The 20,518-nt window shown below is 43.4% G+C and overlaps 1 protein-coding gene across 2 annotated transcripts in view; it reads right to left on the bottom strand.

The window, feature by feature from the left end:
• MAP3K3 (mitogen-activated protein kinase kinase kinase 3) overlaps positions 1-19,879 on the bottom strand; it is a 71,568-nt gene extending 51,689 nt beyond the window's left edge. Inside the window, exons 1-2 of one of the 2 annotated variants that reach the window (XM_055328376.1) lie at positions 19,361-19,879; positions 5,106-5,227 (exon numbers count right to left, since the gene is read on the bottom strand). In XM_055328376.1, coding sequence (XP_055184351.1) covers positions 5,106-5,201 — 96 coding nt within the window. In that variant the 5' untranslated portion in view covers positions 5,202-5,227; positions 19,361-19,879. Of the gene's footprint in view, positions 1-5,105; positions 5,228-14,148; positions 14,404-19,360 lie in introns of those variants that run through there. The other variant, XM_055328370.1, reaches the window with a different exon arrangement.
• Positions 19,880-20,518: the final 639 nt, after the last annotated feature.

The following is a 20,518-nucleotide window of genomic DNA, read 5'->3' as shown; positions in this document are numbered from 1 at the left end:
GTATATTTTATACAACCTTCTTACAAAACAAAATGCCAGGCATGCATATTGTTTTAGGTTGTATTTTCAAACTACCCAGACTATCTTATCAACAACCCTTGAAAGAGAAAGGAAGTCCTGAAGAGCCAGGTCTATCACAGTAAAAGCAAAAGACAGTCTGCTCAATCAGTGACCTTACTGGAGGAAAAGCCCCTAGAATTCTCCTCCTTTAGAACTGATAGCCAAGATCTCTGCTCTGCTAGTGCCTGCAATGAGGAAAGCAACTTTTCCATTCTGACACACCCACTAGTGACCATCTGCAAGGTCAGACCCAGGAGAGCCTGACTTCTGTTCAAGCCTGTACTTACCAGTCTGATAAGATTTGAGAAAAACAGGAATTAAAGATTCTATTTCTTCCCCCACTGGGATTTTTAGAAATTAGGCTAGCTTCAGAAGTTTGCAAAGGACTATCTGATAGACAGGAATAACAATCCAATAAAGGTAGAAAACTTAACCCTTTCAGTTCCATGACAGTATGCAGAGTTCTGATTAGAAGCTTTCTTTAGAGCTCATGCACCCAATGCCAGAGCATAACAGAAGTGATGTAATCACTGCCGCTTTACTCTATACATTTGTTTCACAATGTACAAAATGCATTACATTCTGTCTATGATCTTACAACAACTTTAAGAGATAAAGTGGGTATTATTATGTCTATATTTCAGGTGGAAAAACTGAGATTTAAAAAGATTATTAGACTTACACACAACAAAATTACTGAGACTGAGAGTCGAAGATCTGAGTTTACTTCCTGGCTCTATTCAATACCTCTGTGTAAGCACTTTGCAAACTTTAAAGTATTGTACACATACTTACAGTTGTTGTTATTATTGTTAACTGTTGTTGAAAGCACTCTGTACACTGTAAAATCCTAAATTAATGGATTAGTAATAATGACTTGCAAGCCAGTGCTCTTCTCACCACACTAAGAGCTCAACTTTATAGAGAAATTGCACCTATTGAAAAGGCACTGTGAGTTGATGACCAGTAAAGAGATACTGCTCATCGTGGCCCACAAAACTGTCCACAGACCCCAGCCACACGCAGGATGGGCCACACATCTAAAATGTTCAGCCAGCTCTAACCAGGCTGTAGGCTTCCAAGGATCTAATGTACAGGAGGAAGAAGAAACGAACACAGAGCCTACCTCCTAACAAACAGATCATAGCTAAGCACCTCATTGCCCATGTACTCCCATAGTTGCTCAGAATGCTTAGTTGTTGCCAAATGCATTCTCTTTTTCAGTTGGTTACCTAGCTTGTTCACTTAGGGAAGAGGAAGTCTGAGGTCCTACCAAACTGAGATATCAAATTAGGTCTTTCCAGTTCTTCCAGGCCTCAGCACCCCTAAGATTTCTGTCAATGAACTCACATCTCTTCTGGCTTTCCTTTGCTGTGTCCAGCTTGAGCCCCATGAGGCTATGCCAGTCTCAGCTCTGCCTTATAGCCAGTACTCCCCTTCTCACACTGAAGTAAGTGCTCTTTGCCTCTGCCAGTGCCATCTCCTCCCTGAATAATCAACCTTTCCTGCTGGCCACAATACTAGGTTACGTTCAGCTGAACTCTGCAATTTGAATCTTTAGCCCTATTTGACATTTCCTAGCTAATCTGGCATCTCTAAGCCATTTAAATTAGGTTTTAATCTTTCATTCCTCTCTCCCAAACAAATATGGACCTTCTGGTAGAAGAACTGGTAAGGGAAAAAACAGTTTAATCATATCCCAAGTCCAAGCAAACAAAAACAATAAAAATAATAAATATGGATTCACTCTGTAAACTATAAAGTCCTATGTTAACAGATTATTAATGTCACCAGACTCTTAGGCCAGGTTCTTTTCATTACACTAAGCTGTAAACACATCTCCCTCCAAGGTTCCCCCCACCCCCATTTCACCCCATCCTTCCTAGAAGGGATTCACTGAGACTTTCTCCCCTTTCTGCTTTTGGGTTTTGCTGAAGAACATCCCTTCTGGTCAGAAGCTGAACATCTGTTACAATTCCCAGGACAGACTTCTACTATCTTGACTTTATTAAGTGGAAAAAGTGATCTTGACATTTCCATTGCCCTTTTACCTAATATTAGCATAAAACTCTGAGCTTCCATTTCTAAACAGCCATGCTAGTTCCATAGCTTCACATTCCCCCCAGATCCCCATGCCTCCTGGAATAGAACCTCAAATAAGATTCCCACTGATGACCTTATCACAATGTGTAGAAACACATGATCTATGTAGAGCAATGAACATCCCAATGAATCGGTGAATACCTCTAAGCAGGCACTTAATTTCTTGCCCCACAAAACAACAGTCCCTTATTTAATATATAAAGTCCTATATAGTCCTTTATATAATATATAAAGTTGTGCTGTCCAAGATAGTAGCCACTACCCACATAGTGCTATTTCAATTAAAATTAAATAAAATCCAAAATTCATTTGCTCAGTTGCTCAATAGCTACATGTGGCTAATGGCTACTACAGTGGGCAGCACAGATACAGAACACTTCTATCATCACACAAAGTATACTGGACAGTACTGACATAGGCTGCTTCGGAACAATATTGTTCTGTGAAATGACTAAAAGCACAGAACACAGGTAATGAGAAACCAGTACTCCCTACAAATTCACTAAGATGACTTGTCTAAGAAATGAACTCCACACTTGTCTAGCACTTGGATCAGATCTGAAAGCACATTTTAGTTTTAATGGGTAATTTGGTTCCCTACCAAAAATTTTTTTTTAATTTATTTATTTGTTACAGGGAAAGAAGTAGAGCAAGAGCACATAAGCATGGGGATGGGTAGACAGAGAAGAAGAAGCAGGCTTCTCGTTGAGCAGAGAGCCTGATGCGGGGCTCGATCCCAGAACCCTATTAGCATGACCTGAGCTGAAGGCAGATGTTCAACCGACTAAGCCACCCAAGCGCCCCCTTGCCAAAAATTTTTTTCTCACTGGCCCCTGCACATTAGCTTGTTGTTACTGTGGGGCTGTTCAGAAGGGCTGAGACGCTACTGTTCTGTTTCTCCTTTAAAAACAAAAAAACTGGGGATCCCTGGGTGGCTCGGCAGTTTTGCACCTGCCTTTGGCCCAGGGCGCGATCCTGGAGTCCCGGGATCGAGTCCCACGCCGGGCTCCTGGCGTGGAGCCTGCTTCTCCCTCTGCCTGTCTCTCTCTCTCTCTTTCTCTCTCTCTCTCTAACATAAATAAAAATAAATCTTTAAAAAACAAAAACAAAAAAACTGAGGTTAGTAATTTGTATCCTTCATGCAACAGAAAAAATTTGATGATATTCAGGTAAATGGTGGGTCCTCAGAGCCACTACTTCTTGTTAAGATTACTTCCTAACCAGAGTCAATCCTTTTTTATAGGCTTCTCCCTTCATAACTATGGACTTCACCTCAATAACACAACAGCTGGCAGAGCAAAAGATCAGGAACTTTCTTATAATAACTTTTAGGCTCTAAGCAGAAGGATTTCACAAAGGTAATCTCCCTTCAACGAAGATCAGGGACCACCACACCGCCGTCCTCTTCTTAGCCTGGTCCTTTCAACTCAAGAAAACTTCCCCTTTTCACCTAACTGATGTCCATGCTCCCCATTTGGAGAAAGATCAGCTGACTGGAGCAGCACACTCCACATAGGAAGACAGGAAGGAAAGTGAGGTCATTAGGCTCAAGCCTGGGGGAGGGGACTCACTTCTGGTAAAATGCTCCTTCCAAAAGCAGCTTTGAATAGAAAAGAGTTACCACAAGGCAGAACCCACACAATTAGAATAATGTATGAAAACAGTACAAGAATGGGCCCTATTCTGTTGTTCCCCAGTTCTGTAAGGTAGCCATAAAAATAAAAGCAGCTTTCTAAACTAATCCTTCTGCTGTATCATAGAATAAAAGGACTCAGGGTCCCTAGTTTTCCTAAAGGCAGGAAATACTCTGAGAGGCTTTATCTAGCAGACCTTAGGCAGTAAAAGTTCTAGGCCTTACTCTTTCTTTAGGAACCAAGGATTCTTCTGAAGAAATGGTAAACAAGGTGCAAATGAGGAAAGAGAAGGTTAGCTGATAACAAAGAGAACCACAAGGGAGAAAGGCATGGATAAATTTTCATCAGACACACCAAACACAGCCATACAATATGGCACTAGATAGCCACTAGAAGGAATCATTCACTCCTCTCTGCAGGCCAAAATACCCAGGAATCAGGGAGTTTGTAAATGCACTGGAGGTGAGAAGAAGGTTCTTAACAGCACAGGAGTTTAAATGTTAACAAAAATAGGAGTTGTTTTCCTAAAGAAGCACACGACTCTCAATAAAATAGACACTCTCAACTACCTGAGTTAACATAAGGGGAAACAACTGTAAACAACAATAATAAAATCCCTCATTGTTACCTTTAGAGTATATTATATGAAATTTCATTAAATAAATTTCCATTCTTAATTATATTATATTATATTATTAGTATATAAACTAATACTAAAATTAATTAATTTTTCCTAAGTATACACTGTAAGGTAGCTAAAAACATTCTGAGTTAGCGATTATGAATCTGGATTTAAACGTTTACCAAACAACCAGTAAAGGAACAGTTATATGAATACTGTCCCTAAAAGTGAAGGAATCATTCTTCTTTTTAAAAAAAAAAATTTTTTTTAATTTTTTATTTATTTATGATAGTCACAGAGAGAGAGAGAGAGAGAGAGAGGCGCAGAGACATAGGCAGAGGGAGAAGCAGGCTCCATGCACCGGGAGCCCGATGTGGGATTCGATCCTGGGTCTCCAGGATCGCGCCCTGGGCCAAAGGCAGGCGCCAAACTGCTGCGCCACCCAGGGATCCCTGAAGGAATCATTCTTATTCTCTACAGATGAAACACTAGACACAAGACTTTGGGCATTCAGATCATGACCCACATCTGACTGGTATATATCACTTACCATTTAACGGACTGTGAAAGAGAAGGGCCAATAGCATTCAAGCCAAGTAGTTGAATAGCCTTGGCTTCTCAAATATTTCCCCATTTGAAAATCCCTCCCTAGCAATTTTAGTTGGGTCTGCCATGGCCACACACACCTGCCTATTTGGGTGACCTGAGTCTTTGTTCTTCATGGTCTCATATCCAGGCACCCGGGGACGTCGGCTCATCTGGAGGGCCACCAGATCCTTCATGATTGAGTTCAATGCCTCCTGTTCGTCTGCAATGAAAGAGAGTACATGGGCTAAGATACTTTAATATGGACCATAGGTAAGTGTTGAATCATGAAATTGTACACCTGAAACTAATGTTACACTGTATGTTAACTGGAATTTAAGTAAAAACTTAAAAAGAAATACAGAACAGCAAATTACTATCACAAATTATATAACTAATACTCACGGAGTTCTGCCCAGGTAAAATGACAGACCCTGTAACTATAATTACATGTACCTGATGTCTGAAAAGTAGATAACTGAGGTCATAATATGGCCATCTTAAATTTTAATGGATTCTTAACAAATCTCATCAGATTTCTGGCAGCAGTATTTACCAATTCACAGTGGCAAGGGAGGTGCTCAAACAGGGCAATTTCTTCCAGTGCCAGAGAAACTCAACCAGGAAAAACAGATGAAAAGTTGGAATGAACAACAACACAGTTCTGTGTAGTAGGGTACTGAGTGAAAAGATGAATTCATGGAGAGCTGATAATGGGTCAGAGTCACACACAGACTTATTCTTAAAGCATCCCATGTAGAAGAGCACATTTAAAAAGGTACCAAGCAAGGACCTCAGGTAGCTGCTTTGAATACAAGTTGTTTTATTTTTTATTTTCTTAATAATAAATTTATTTTTTATTGGTGTTCAATTTGCCAACATACAGAATAACACCCAGTGCTCATCCCGTCAAGTGCCCCCCTCAGTGCCCACCACCCAGTCACCCCCACCCCCTGCCCTCCTCCCCTTCCACCACCCCTAGTTCGTTTCCCAGAGTTAGGAGTCTTCCATGTTCTGTCTCCCTATCTGATATTTCCTACCCATTTCTTCTCCCTTCCCCTCTATTCCCTTTCACTATTATTTATATTCCCCAAATGAATGAGACCATATAATGTTTGTCCTTCTCCGATTGACTAATTTCACTCAGCATAATACCCTCCAGTTCCATCCACGTCGAAGCAAATGATGGGTATTTGTCATTTCTAATGGCTGAGTAATATTCCATTGTATACATAAACCACATCTTCTTTATCCATTCATCTGTCGATGGACACAGAGGCTCCTTCCACGGTTTGGCTATTGTGGACATTGCTGCTAGAAAAATTGGGTGTAGGTATCTCGGCATTTAATTGCATCTGTATCTTTGGGGTAAATCCCCAGCAGTGCAATTGCTGGGTCGTAGGTTTTACAAGCCTAGTCTTTGAAAGCCCCCCTCCCAACTCTTTACAAGTTTATAGGCCTTTTGCTTCTTACGGGGAAGCCAAAAGGCAGTTCTATTGTTTTTCTTCCCTAACTGACCAAGCAATGAATTATCTCTCCCTTATTGGCATTACTTTTAATCCCCTTTTCCTGAAATAGCATAGAGTACTAGAATTCTCATGCACTGAAGACAACTGGACAAAACCCAGAATCCAAACCAGCCCAATTCTGTGTTTTGCAGAATTATCCCAGGTCCTTCAAGAGATCCTGGTCTACTCAAATAGCATTTGGGAGTTGAAAATAAACCTGTTGATCTGGAAAGGAATATGAAAGATGAGTTGTTACACATGTTCTGGTGACAGCTAAGTCACTTGGGGACCCAGGGCACACCTTAAAAGAAGTACAAGAGACTCCACCCAGAAAGCACTTATCTTTTGTCTTTTGTCACTGTGCCTTGGAAATGTTCTAACACCTTGTGGAATAAATCGGGGCTATCTGTCTCTTCTCTCTTTTTAGATCAAATGTGCTCAGGCGCCCTACATGCCCCGTCTGAGGAAGTGCAGGAAAGGAAGACGGTGCCCATGTGGAGGTTTCTGTCTACTCATAAAAGTAAAATTAGACTTAACATGTGCAGGAAAGCACTAGTAGAGTAGCTTCCCATCTAATTCCATTTCAAAATATATACCAAAGTGTGTATGAGAGTAGATGTAGAACCAAAAGGATAAATCAATGGGAGAGTGAATTGAATGAAAAGGAAGTGGGTATCTACAAAAAGACATGTCAAAATTAAAACATGTACATCCCAAGATAAACAGTCATAGTGAAAAACAAACAAAAACATATGTCCCATCAATTATTTTATATTTTCTAGTGATTTCTCTATAGGGCCCTTAAAGAGAACTTGTATGATATTTTGTTTTGTTTGTTTTTGTTTTGTTTTGTTTTTTAACCTCCCAACCAAGGTTTAAAAATTAGAGCATAACATCTAAGCTAGGAAGACTGGCTTATATACATAATACACGTAGGCTTATATATTAAGTTGGCTTATATACTATTTAATATATATGTGTATACAATTTTGAGGCCAACTGTAACAGTACACTGGGATCACATAAAGAGGATTATGACTAGATAACTGTTTTCTGAGGCACATTCAGGGCTATTCCTAACCGGAGAATACATAGGAGTTTTCAGTATCAAGGTAACCACCCTGTAATTTCTGTTGCCTCAATTCAGATACTGAACCAAGATGGATGTGAATACATACACAGAGACACAAAACACACATGCTTTTCAAGTCAAATCCATGACAAGCAGGACTACAGAATCATTTCTAATTTTGTATAAGATGATGCTATTATAAGAGCTGGTTTATCAGGTTGACAAATTCGGTTTCCAGGAAGCTAACCAATTCCTGGCATTACTTCATGGATAAACTTGTTTGGTAGTTCCAGTGCTGAGAACACCCTAGAGGAATAGTTTGGTACTATCTCCCAAAACCCAGAATAACTGACACAAGTGACACAGGGTTATAGAATCTGATTTTGTGTCAAAGTTGAAAACACTGCTAGAGGCAGGCAAGTTCTTAAACTGATACTTCAAACTGAGGATATGGATAAAGACAGGAAGTAAATCAAGTGGCTCTTTTAGGCATTTCTTCCTGGATTGAGATTTTAACTGAATTATCAGAACTCCAATATGGTATTCCTTAAAAATAAAAACAAACAAAACTTAAAAAAACCAATAGAAGCTCTCTTAGAGTGCAGCAGTCATTTATATGCACTTTGAAGTCAGAAAGACCTGGATTTAAGAGGCTTTGAACAAATCACTTATTCACCCTAAACCTCAGTTTCCTCATCTGTAAAATGGAAATAATAAAAGTATCTCACAGATCTGTTGTGAGAGCTAAGGGAAAAAGAACTTACAAATTATTCCTCATGGTACCAAAGTAACACTTAGTAATGCTTAAAAAATGCTGGCTATTATTATCAATGGAAAAAGGTTGGTGGAAAAGACTAGACACTATTTAATCTACCCTAATACTTAATTTTATTCCTGGATTTTTATTAGTCATTAAAAATACCCATTCACTGAGTACCAGTATGTAATATACATTAGATAGTTCTGAAAGATACTTTAAGATGTTCAAATTTTAGGGGTAAAAGGATGAATGACACCCAAATACAAGGTGACACAAATAAAGCGATTGACTTAGACAATATATAAACTAGAGTACATAATCTGGCATGTGTAAAAAAATTTTTTTCAGTGAGTAGGAAGCAGTTTTATAGATTATTTTACATAATTATTAACAGAATAAGAATTCTTTCAGAAAATCAAGTTGTTCCAGCTATGTGAGAGCTTAAAAAATGAACTGAAGATGAGAAAGGACCTGAAAGCAAGTGAGGGGACTGAGGGGAAAAAAAGTAGGTCAGGGGCTGATCCTCAATGAATAATAATCCTTATCAAGTAGAGTAGGAAGAAGGTATGCTGGCAAAGGAGGCTTTAAGAGGTTTGGAAGAAAAAAAACCAAGAGTGGCACCACAGAAGTCAGGACCAAAGAAGGACAGTGGCAGGCACAGGCCAGGCAGTGGCAGGCACAGGCCAGGCACAGGCCATTCAATTCCAATAGAATGGCAGAGGTAGAAACACAATTTTAAAGGGAATCAAGAAGCTAAAGATTAAAAGGAAATTGGAAGTAGTAGAAATCAACAATTCATTTGTGAACTTTACACATGAACAACTTGAGGCTGGGGTAATAGTTAGTGTGCTATAACCTTGAAAATATTTCCTGAGGATGGGGGTGGTTTGACACACTTAAAAGCTACCAGGAAGAAGCACAGAGGAAGAAGTTAATTCTAGAGATTAAGGGGTTATGACTATAGAGGGAAGGAGTATTCACAGAAAATAGAAAAGAAAGGATCTATGAAATAAGGATTTGAGTTTAGGCTTGAAAAGTGGAAGCTCTTAAGCAGTCTTAAGCAGATAGCTATCCATAATTATTCAGCAGTGTGCACTTTTTTCTTCTCCAGATACCCTGACCTACGGTCTGGGGGCTGCCAGGAAATATACTCTCCTTAGCTTCAGCATGAAGTCAATCTTCCAGACTGAACTATTAGTCTATCTAAAAGTAGGGTCTTAAGGCATGCCCATTTATGAATTCCCTTGGCTAAAAACCCAGAAAAGTTTCTAGTAGCACCAAGTCCTTCAATAAACATTGTTGTCCTATATAACATCTGTTTACCATGTCAGACACTCTCCCTTTTCCATATATACAAATCCCCAAAGTAATGTTCTAATTGTTTTCACTTAACTAACAATGTTATTTCTTTATGTGGCCAGCACTTTACCCAGCACTGCCAGATGGTCTGATCACACTGCTCACCCAAGAGATGCTGTTTTCAAAGTGTCCCTGGGTCACATTTTACTATCTTAATCTCATGATATTTCATATTCTCCCACTGATCACCTTGTCACCTTGTCAATACCTGGGGAAACATCATTTTATAGTAGTACAAGGAAAAAGGCCCGAGCCTTATTCACAAGAAACTTTTTATCCTTCATGGACAATGGTAGAACCTTTGCTAGATCTCAAAGTCAAATTCTGATTTTTTTCTGTTTCTGGGATATAACAGCCCTTCCAAAGTAACTGATGGTTCAAAATGTATTTATTTTTTTATTTTTAAAGATTTTATTTATTTTTTTGAAAGAGAGTGAGCAAGAGCAAGAGAGAGATTGAGCACAAGCTGGGAGAGAGGCAGAGGGAGAGGGAGAAGCAGACTCCCCACTGAGCAGGGAGCTCAACATAGGGCTCAATCCCAGGACCCTGGGATCAAGACTTGAGCTGAAGACAGATGCTAAACTGACTGACCCACTCAGGTGCCCCCCAAATTTAAAAATACATATTACAAAGTAATATGAGTATCTTCCTCAGAAGAATCAACATATCACCACTATATTTTATTTTTACACTTAATGAAATTAATCTAAAGGTCTAGAGACTACAGGATTATGTATGTCAACCCCAAAACTACAGAATTGATCTCTCACTCCTGTGTACCCGTACATAGTTTTAACAAAATACCTACACCACCTCCTTGCACTCACTTGTTTACATGTTTCTGGTTCACCTTACCTTTTTAAGATAACTTCTTAAGGACAGGAAAAATGCAGATACAGGGCCTAATACTGTTCCTGACATGTAAGAGACAATAAATGGGCAAAGACTAGCTTACGTAGACAGAACCAAGAAAATTGCTCCTTATCCTTTGTTTAGTCCCCTAATACTCACTTAGCTATTTACTTTTTATAAATGCCTAAAATTCAGTTTTAAAATCCAATGGTCAAGGGCACTAGGTGGCTCAGTTAAGCAATTGCCTTCAGCTCAGATCATGATCCTGGGATCCTGGAATTGAGCCAGGCTCCCTGCTCAACGAGGAGTCTGCTTCTCCACCCCACTCTGCCCTACCCTGTGCCCCCTTCCCCACTCCTGCTCGCTGGCACAAGCTCTCTCTCTCAAATAAATAAATAAAGGATTTTATTTGAGAGCGAGAGAGCGCAAATGAGTACACAAGCCAGGCGAGAGGCAGAAGGAGAAATAGACTCTTTGCTGAGCAGGAAGCCCAATGTGGGGCTTGATCCCATGACCCCAGGATCATGACCTGAGCCAAAGGCAGACGCTTAACTGACTGAGCCACCCAGGCACCCCTAAATAAAGTCTTTAAAAAAAAAGAAATCCAACTGTCATTTAAAAAAATACCAGAAATCTAGACAACACATGGCCATGCTGAGTCATTAAATTGTGACCCCAATTTCAATTAAAACAGTTGTTGGCCAGTCTACACAGGAGGTCAGGTTCTAGACAAGCCAAGTTGACACTGGTCTGACTGGGAGCTCACAACAGCCCTGGAACCTTAGAGACCCAAGGTGCCTATAAATCACAATGATTCTGACTTCTAACCAAGCTATCAAAGCAGAATCAACTCATCCTTAATCCTATACCCAGTTCACTGTAGTTTCCTGTAACATTTCCAAGTTGTTACACGTTTTTCAGTAACACTTCCCACTAAGTTTCAGACTGCATTTATAAAAAATCCAAATGTACGCTACTGAATTAGTCTCAAGCATTAATAGCATTTGCCACTATAATTACTAAAACTGGGAGAGAATTCTAGTGTGACCAAGAAAAATGACCAGTCAATCCCAATTTTTTTAATAACCACATAGTATCAAAGCCAAAAAAAGAAGCATATCTTCATATTCCCTATTATTTACAAGGATAAGTGTACTACAGAGGGATAAGTATAGTTCCCACTAAATATTTACCGGGGCTAACAGCCAATATAAAATCTAACCCGTTTTTATTACCAACCCAAGTTGTCAAACAAGCTTGAATCTGGGGCTTTGAACAGCTCAGGAAAGTATGACTGTTAATCAAAAAACCTGAAGGGCAGGGACTCAAATTAGTTTTGGTCCTTTCCTCACTGGGCTGAAGTTTAACAAATATAATGAAAATATTAATAAGTCTGTATGTCTTTCTTATCAACCTCTTGCTGTATCATAGTTTACTCAGAACCACAACAACTAAAGCAAACTAACCTGGGAATTTTATTCATCATACACATCACCAAAATGGAAACCAATATTTAAAAGAGTGACTGTGTATATATGTGTGTACACACATATCCTTGCTGAAACTTTTATAAGGTAAATTAAAGATCCAGGCTCTGGAAGCATTCAGTATTAGCTCTAATTGCATATCAAGGTCATCTACAAAAAAGAGAGAGTAGGTACAAAGGGAACCTGCTAAAGAAAGTAAGTCAATTTCTTTATGTAAAACAGGCATGGGGACAAATAAGAAAGCAGAGTTCCTGGTCCTTTTTCCTTTGGGGTTCCGGCCCCTATGTATATAGTCCCTTTCTCCCCATCACTGTCTCTCCAAAAACTCATACACTTAAAATAGTTTTTAAGAATGTCTTGAAATGTGAAAACAGGCTGACAACTATTTTCATGTTGGACATTAAAATGAAGTAAAAATCTGGACACTCTGACTGATTCAGCAGTCAAGGAAGTGGGGAGTGGGAGTCTGCCCATCCTCAAGTATTACACATTCCCTTTTGGGCCTTAACACTGCCCTCACAAGACAAAGGAGGAAAGACCATCACAAACAGAGGTTCACAAGCCAATTCAAGGACTGAGTACAATCATCAAATTCCAAAACACAAGATAAATGTTTGAAGCCTGGGGAGGACATGAAGAATCATGTGCCCCATTTATAGTAAATGTTTGGTATTTGTTGAATTATTTTTTAAAATACCAAGCCTTACTGGGTTCCTTTTCTGCTTACAGTCACAGGAGACTTACCCCAGAAAAGCAAGCACTTTTAAAGCAAAGAACGGGAAGGAAACCGTACACCCAGCAAATGAACAAACCCATCCTTTACTGTACGAGGGGAGCGTGAAATAGAACAAGGCAATTCATTCAAAGGCATAGTGTAGATACAGGCAGTAAAACAATATCTGCCCAATGTGACACAGCATACACTTAACCTTTTACAAAAATGACCTGACCTTGCTATAGGGCAAAGCAAATATTAACGTTCCCTCTTCTCATGCATGGCACTTCAGATACAGCAAATGCCTTTGCAAAGGATCCTTTCACTGACTCCTTGGTTATTTAGGACAGTACCAAATGCTTTGCAAAACTCGTGATTGTGGACGACAGTATCACAGTAACTCATCCAAACAAGAGAAGCAAAGTACATCTAAAATGTTATCTGTTTCTTAACCTAGTCCAATAATCATTTGCTAAATTACCAAGAAGGACAACAAAATGTAATTCAGTGTAAATGCCGCGTGTGGAAGACAGCAGAAGCATTTCTTAGATTACATCTTTACAACAGAAATTGCAAGTATTGATAAAAAGGAAATGATTTCATAGATTCTTTAGCGCAGTGAATGCTTCTTTTAAAAGTTACATAATTTCAGGGATACCGTTAAATAAAAATAATGGCTGTAAAACACTGCAACCGGATTTTTCAAAAAGTAGGATGTGAATTACAGCTGGCAGTCCCCTACCAATTCCTACCCTCCAGCAATCTGCGTGCGGCTCTCGTTTCTCAGCCGCGCTGTTGATAACAGTGATTGCCGTTTTAATCATCTCCCAGCCTATCTCCCCGCACGCCCTCCCCCCTGCGCTGGGGCGCGCACAGGGCTCGAGAGCAAGCCCCGGGAACTCTCGCTGGCCGGCCTGTGTGAGCAAAGGGAAGGAAATGACACAGGCAGGAAAAAAAAGCAAATCAAGGAAAAGACACAACAGCAGAGCAGCTGGGCCTGCACCAGCCTCCAGCCCGGGCCCCACACTGAGCCCCCGCTCCCCCGCCCTCGGGCTCGCGGGCCGGCTCGCTCTGGCCGGAGCGGGCTGCCCCGCCGAGCACGGGCCCTCGATCCCGCCGCCGCCTCCTCGGGATGCGCCCGCCGCGCGGCCCGGAAGGAGGCTGTCCAGCGGGCTCCGCCGGCCCGGACCGCCCCGGCAGGCCGGGGAAAGCCGAACCCCGCCTGGGCCGCCGAGCGGCGAGCGGGGCGGGCGGGCGCCGGCAGTCCGCAGCCCGGGCCGGGTGGGCTGTCCATGCCTGTCAGGCGGCGGCCCAGGGTCCTCCTCCCCTCAGCCCGGGGCGGGGCGACGCGGAGCAGCGCGGGCACAGGCCGGGGCGGTGGCGACACTCACCCATGGTGGCGATGGCGGCAGCGGCGGCTCGGGCCCGAGTGTCACCTCCGCAGCCGGAGCTGCATGCCGGGGGCCCGGGCGGCGGGGACGGCAGCGGGCCTGCCTCCGCGCGGGGGGCGCGGGCTGCGCTCGGGGCCCCCGCCGCCTCCCCAGGCTCCGGCTCCGGCTCCGCCCGCGGCCGGGCGCTGTGGCATGGGCAGGGCGGCCCGCTACATCCCCGGCGCTCCTCGGCTCGGCCCAGCCCGGCCTCGGCGGCGCCGCTCGGCCCGCCCGCCCGCCAGTCTCCCAGTCCCGCAGTCGCTCCGTCCGGCCACCGTTCTCCACCTCAGGAACGCTCCGAAAAACAAACCGCTGGTCGCGCAGCTCGCCCCCTCGTCTGTCACTCACCGCAGCGTCCGCCAATCCCAGACAGCCGCTGGGCCTTCGTGCCACCCCCACCCACTCCACCAGCCAATAACAGGGAGGAAGTCGCGGCCCCAGTCGCCCCCCCGACCCCGCTCTCTCCCCAGCACCCTCTTGGTCGCCAGCTAATCATCAGCACCACACGATGAACCAATCCCGCCTACTCTAGCAGGATGCCAATGGGCGAAGCCAAGGCCGTTACCCAGGGCCGTCTACCGCCTGCCAATCATCGGAGCAGCACCCGGTTCACTCTCGGCCGGCCAATCACGCAGAGGGCGCTGAGCACCCGCCTCTGCGCATCCCTCGCCGTCTCGCCCTCCCTCGCCCCGGGAGGTGCTGGTTGCTCCAATCACGGCTCGTGCGTGAGGCTCCGCCCACATTCCCACCTCCCGTCCGTCACTAGGGCTCCGCGGGCGCGCGGGCTGGCGCTGTTCCCCTCCGGCTACTCTGGGGCTGGAGTTTGGGAAAGCGGCTGGGGGGGGCCGCCGGCCTCTCGCCGTCCCAGCTCTCGGCGGTTCGGACGGCCCGTGAGGCCGGCGCCCTGCCCTTCCTTGTGCCCACGGCGGGCGCGCAGTAAGCGGGGAGGGTTCTGGCTCCGAGCGCTTCCCGGCGCGTGGCCACCTCCGCCGCCCGATCCCCCGACAAGTCCTCCGGTCCGGACGCTGCGCTAGCCGGGAGGCAGGGGCGGCCTCCGCACTGCCCGCCCTTTCTGGGTCTCCTACCTCCGGGGCCACACCCTCCGAGGGGCTCGGGTAGTAAGGGAATGTGGGTCCTCGGAAGTCTGGGAGTTCCGCGGCTGGCCAGGGCCCAAACCAGCCAGCGGCAAAGTCCGAGAGGGTCTTTCGGATAAAAGCTGTTTTCTTTAGTTATGAAAGCAATACGAGCTCTTCGAATTAAAACTGAAAAAAAAACAAAAAAAGTCCACCCCAGAGATAATTTTATCTATTTCCTACCAAGATATACAACGTTTGACAAAAATGGCTTCATACTGTTTGGTAGTATGCCTAGAGTTTATTATAAGTGTTTTCCCGTGCTACCGAAATATTGTTCCAAAACAATCGTACTGGCTGCATATTTCAAAATAGAGAATGACCATAATTAATTTCCCCAACCCCCATTGTTCATTTTATACACCCAGGTCTTCCGATGCCAAGTCCATCACAATTAATATGGGCTCCCTTCCTCTAGTCCCTATGCCAGTGTAATATAAATCAGACGCCAAAATAATCTTCCTCTGATGCCATTTTCAACCATCAACTAAGAACCTTTAGCGGTGGCTTTACCCTGGCTGTCAAATCTCTCATGAATTACCTTGAACTCCCACCCCTCTTTCTCTACACTCCTTTCTTCCCCCTCCCCCTTATTTAATCAGAGCCCTTGTCCTGTTAGGTTTATTTGTTGTTGTTTTTTTCCTCCAACAAGCTTTTAAGTGTGTCATTCTCCCACTTGACTAGATCCCTACCCAGTTTATTGTAGTTCCTAACTATAATAATCTCTCTTCTGGGAAGGAGAGAAAGAGTAAAGGGGAAAGAAAATTAGTAATTATCAGTAATTTATACAATGCCAGGCACATCATCTCATTTAATCTTTCCAGTAATTCTGAATTAATACTATTTGCATTTTAATGATAAAAATGAAGCTCAGAGAAGTTAAGGACCAAGTCCAAGGGGTAGAGCCAGGATTCACACCAGGTCTGCAACCCAAAGGTCACGTTCTTGTACCAGGCCAGTGTTTCTCAACTGCTTTTTCATTATCACTCCTCTTCTCCCCCAGGAGAAAATTCTGAATTACTTAATTAAATGTGAATTCTAATGAGAGAAATTAAATACTAAGGAATAAGATTTCATCAAATAGGGTTGAGCTCTGAAGGCTATATACCATTGTATTATCTAAGGTTTTTTTTTCACCCCTTAGGAATCATTTTTCACCCCACTGGGGTATCACCCTGGCGAGAATGTGTGTAGTAAGCCAGTGCTAGAGGTCCTCATCTCCCAATCTGGGGCTCATATCTGACCTGTTAGATAAATATTTTAAAAAGACAACAAGTGGGGACACTTGGGTGGCTCAGAGGTTGAACGTCTGCTTTCAGCTCAGGGCGTGATCCCAGAGTCCTGGGATCAAGTCCCACATGGGGGGAGCCTGCTTCTCCCCCTGCCTAGGTCTCTGCCTCTCTCTCTGTGTCTCTCATGAATAAACAAAATATTTTTAAAAAATTTTAAAATAAATAGGGATCCCTGGGTGGCGCAGCGGTTTGGTGCCTGCCTTTGGCCCAGGGCACGATCCTGGAGACCAGTGATCAAATCCCACGTCGGGCTCCTGGTGCATGGAGCCTGCTTCTCTCTCTGCCTGTGTCTCTGCCTCTCTCTCTCTCTGTGTGACTATCATAAATAAATAAAAATTTTAAAAAAAATTAAAAATAAATAAAAACAAAAAGACAATAAGTGGAAATCTAGTACTTACTCCATTGCCTATATGGTTTATTCAGCAGCTTCTCTTGGAATGTCTAAAACACAGATCCAATTTCACAAGTTTCACACTGAACTCCTTATACTTTCCTGCTCCCCCTAAAATACCCTGCTCTTCTATTTTCCCAATTGTTGAAATACAAACCTAGGAGGAATCTTCCTTGGTTTTGCTCTTTCCCTAACATCCCTATATCTAAGTCTTCTCACCTCTGGTTTCTTTTCCTTCTTTTTTTTTTTTTTCCACCTCTGGTTTCAAAACGTATCTTAATCTAACACTTCTCACCACTACCATCCTTTTTAATTGTTTTTTTTGTTTTGTTTTTTGTTTTTTTAATTTTTTTATTTATTTACGATAGTCATACAGAGAGAGAGAGAGAGAGGCAGAGACACAGGCAGAGGGAGAAGCAGGCTCCATGCACCGGGAGCCTGACGTGGGATTCGATCCCGGGTCTCCAGGATCGCGCCCCGGGCCAAAGGCAGGCGCCAAACCGCTGCGCCACCCAGGGATCCCTGTTTTGTTTTGTTTTTAAGATTTTATTTATCTATTCATAGAGACACAGCTAGAGAGAGAGAGGCAGAGACACAGGCAGAGGGAGAAGCAGGCACCATGCAGGGAGCCTGATGTGGGACTCGATCCCGGGTCTCCAGGATCACGTCCTGGGCTGCAGGCGGCGCTAAACCGCTGCGCCACTGGGGCTGCCCCTCACCACTACCATCCTGGTCCAAGTTGCCACCCTCTCCTGGATGACTGCCCTTGTCTCCTAACCCAGTCTCCTCTGTGGCCACCTGAAAAATGATTCTCTACACAGCAGCCAGAGTGATCCTTATAAAATGTAATTCAGATCATGCTATCACCCTTCTGTTAACCCTCTAATGGCTACCCATTACACTAAGAATAAAACCCAAACTCTTTGTCATGGTTTTTCAGGCTCAATAGGAGCTGGCCCTGCCATCTGCACCTCCTTTCTACCTCTCTCCCACAATTACTCTTCTGGCCACACTGCCTTCTTAACATATTTTGAACCTACCAAGTCCAGGACCTTTGCACTTGCCATTTGTTCTACCTAGAATGCTCTTCCTGAAGATGTCCCCATGGCCAATTCCTGCATTTTATTCGAGTCTTTGCTCAAATGTCAACTCTTCCGAGTTTCTAAGCACCCCATCCAAAATAGCCTCTCTCTCCATCATTCTTTAGCCCCATATTCAGCCTTATTTTTCTTCATAGTGACTAAAATTGTAGCTGTGTCTTTCCTCTATAATGAACATAAGCTATGCAGCAGCAGGGATTTTGTCCTGTTCACTGCCTTATCCTATCACCAGCACTTAGAATGCTTGCACATAGTAAAGAACTACAGTACAACCATGTAAGTCTTTAATCAAAAAACAGCCTTCTGATTTTCCCTCCTTCTAGCAACTGCTTTCTTTGAGGGCTTCATTTCCATTGTCTGTCCCTTAACTGGCCATCTCAAACATTCGCATGCTGAAGTTACCACACTAGACTTTCTTCTGAGCTCCCAAGATATTATCCTCTAGCCTCCAATAGGCACCTCAAATTCTACAAGTCCCAAATGAATTCATCATTTTCTTCCATAGTTCTGTATTTCCTCTGCCATCAACACTTTCCCAACTTGGGCCTGTGAATTCTCTCCCTTAGAGAACTTCCTCTCCATTTCCCCTGTGCCCATGGCTAATCTTAACCATGTCACCAATCTGTCCATTTCTCTCCCATCCTCAGGTCCACCATCCTACTTCAAACCCCATGTAACAGTGTCTGCTTACATCATAGGGTCATCTTTCTAAAACGCACAACTGAGGGCAGCCCAGGTGGCTCAGTGGTTTAGCGCCACCTTCGGCTCAGGGCTATGATCCTGGGGATCCAGGATCGAGTGAGTCCCACATCGGTCTCCCTGCATGGAGCCTGCTTCTCCCTCGGCTTGTGTCTCTGCCTCTGTTTCTCTCTGTATCTCTCATGAATAAATAAATAAAATCTTTAAAAAAAAAAAAACGCACACCTGATTCTGTCATGCTCTGCTTAAAACCTTTATAGTTTCCTATTGCCCTTAGGATAAGTGGAAAACATGGATGTAGTTAAGAAGGCCTTTCAGGACCCAGGCTATACCTCTCCAGCCACAAGTTTTTCCACTTCCCATCTCTGCCAACCCCATCATTCAGATCTATGTTCTGGCCAAAGGGAACTACTAGAGTCCATCTTACCTCTCTATCTCTGCATCTGCTATTTTGTTTTAAACACTCTTCTCCTCCACTCTTCCCCACTCCTCTCATTCTTTCAGGAAAGAACTAAGCCTGAACATCACTCCCTCCAGGAAGCCCTTCCAGACAAATACAATTCTGGGTATCAGGGCACCTAGTACTTTCTTCATCAAATCACCTGTCCCACTGTCGTTATTGCCTTTAAGGAAGTAAGCATAGAGACAGAAGCTGTCATTGAAATTGGTATGCCTAGCATCTTTCACAGTACATTCAAAAAAGAAGTATTTTTTTGAATAAGTAAGTGAACCCGAACTGGGGATGTTAGTAGTTGAATGTGATCTCCACAAGTGTGCCCTTGTAGTTGTGTATTTTTTCTCTTTCTATACTGTTTCTCTCTTCACCCTTCATTTTCCCTATGTGAAGCCTCCCATCTGGGCCATGCCTTCTCAAGTCTGTTCCCCTGGTTTTATAGAGTAGATGCCCCTGGTTAAATACTAAAGCCATACCTGACCCCAAGGATACAACCTGCCCCTAATGCTTAGGGCCTCAAGCATCCTATGATATACCAGCTGAATACTTTCTTTTTTTCTTTCCAGGGCATAAGAACACTTGGACATAGGGAACCCTGGGTGGCACAGCGGTTTAGCGCCTGCCTTTGGCCCAGGGCGCGATCCTGGAGACCCGGGATCGAGTCCCACATCGGGCTCCCGGTGCATGGAGCCTGCTTCTCCCTCTGCCTGTGTCTCTGCCTCTCTTTCTCTCTCTCTGTGACTATCATAAATAAATAAAAATTTAAAAAAAAATTAAAAAAAAGAACACTTGGACACTAGATAGGGAACAATAAACATGAATGAATTTTCAGGAATAGCTCAATGAATTTGGTATAAAAAAGGAAAAACAAGGGGTACCTGGGTGACTCAGTCAGTTACGGGTCAGATTCTTTTCTCTCTCTCTCTCTCTCTCTCTCTCTTTAAGATTTTATTTATTCATGAGAGGGACGCAGAGACAGAGACATAGGCAGAGGGAGGAGTAGGCTCAGGACCCCAGGATCACAACCTGAGCCAAAGGCAGATGCCCAACCGCTGAGCCACCCAGGCACCCCAAGGGTTAGACTCTTTTCGGCTTAGGTCATGATGTCAGGATTGAGATTGATTCCTGTGTCAGGATCCAGGCTGGGTGTGAAGCCTGTTTAAGATTCCCTTTCTCCCTCTGCCCCCCTAGCCCTGCTTATGTATATGTTCTCTTTAAAAAAAAAAAAAAAAAAAAAAGTTATCATCTGACTTGATTAAAAT

Source organism: Nyctereutes procyonoides, unplaced genomic scaffold, assembly GCF_905146905.1.
Source record: "Nyctereutes procyonoides isolate TBG_1078 unplaced genomic scaffold, NYPRO_anot_genome, whole genome shotgun sequence".
In the NCBI taxonomy this organism is placed as follows: Eukaryota; Metazoa; Chordata; class Mammalia; order Carnivora; family Canidae; genus Nyctereutes; species Nyctereutes procyonoides.
Note: the sequence above shows the minus strand (reverse complement) of the source record. Positions and strands in the feature narration are given on the sequence as shown.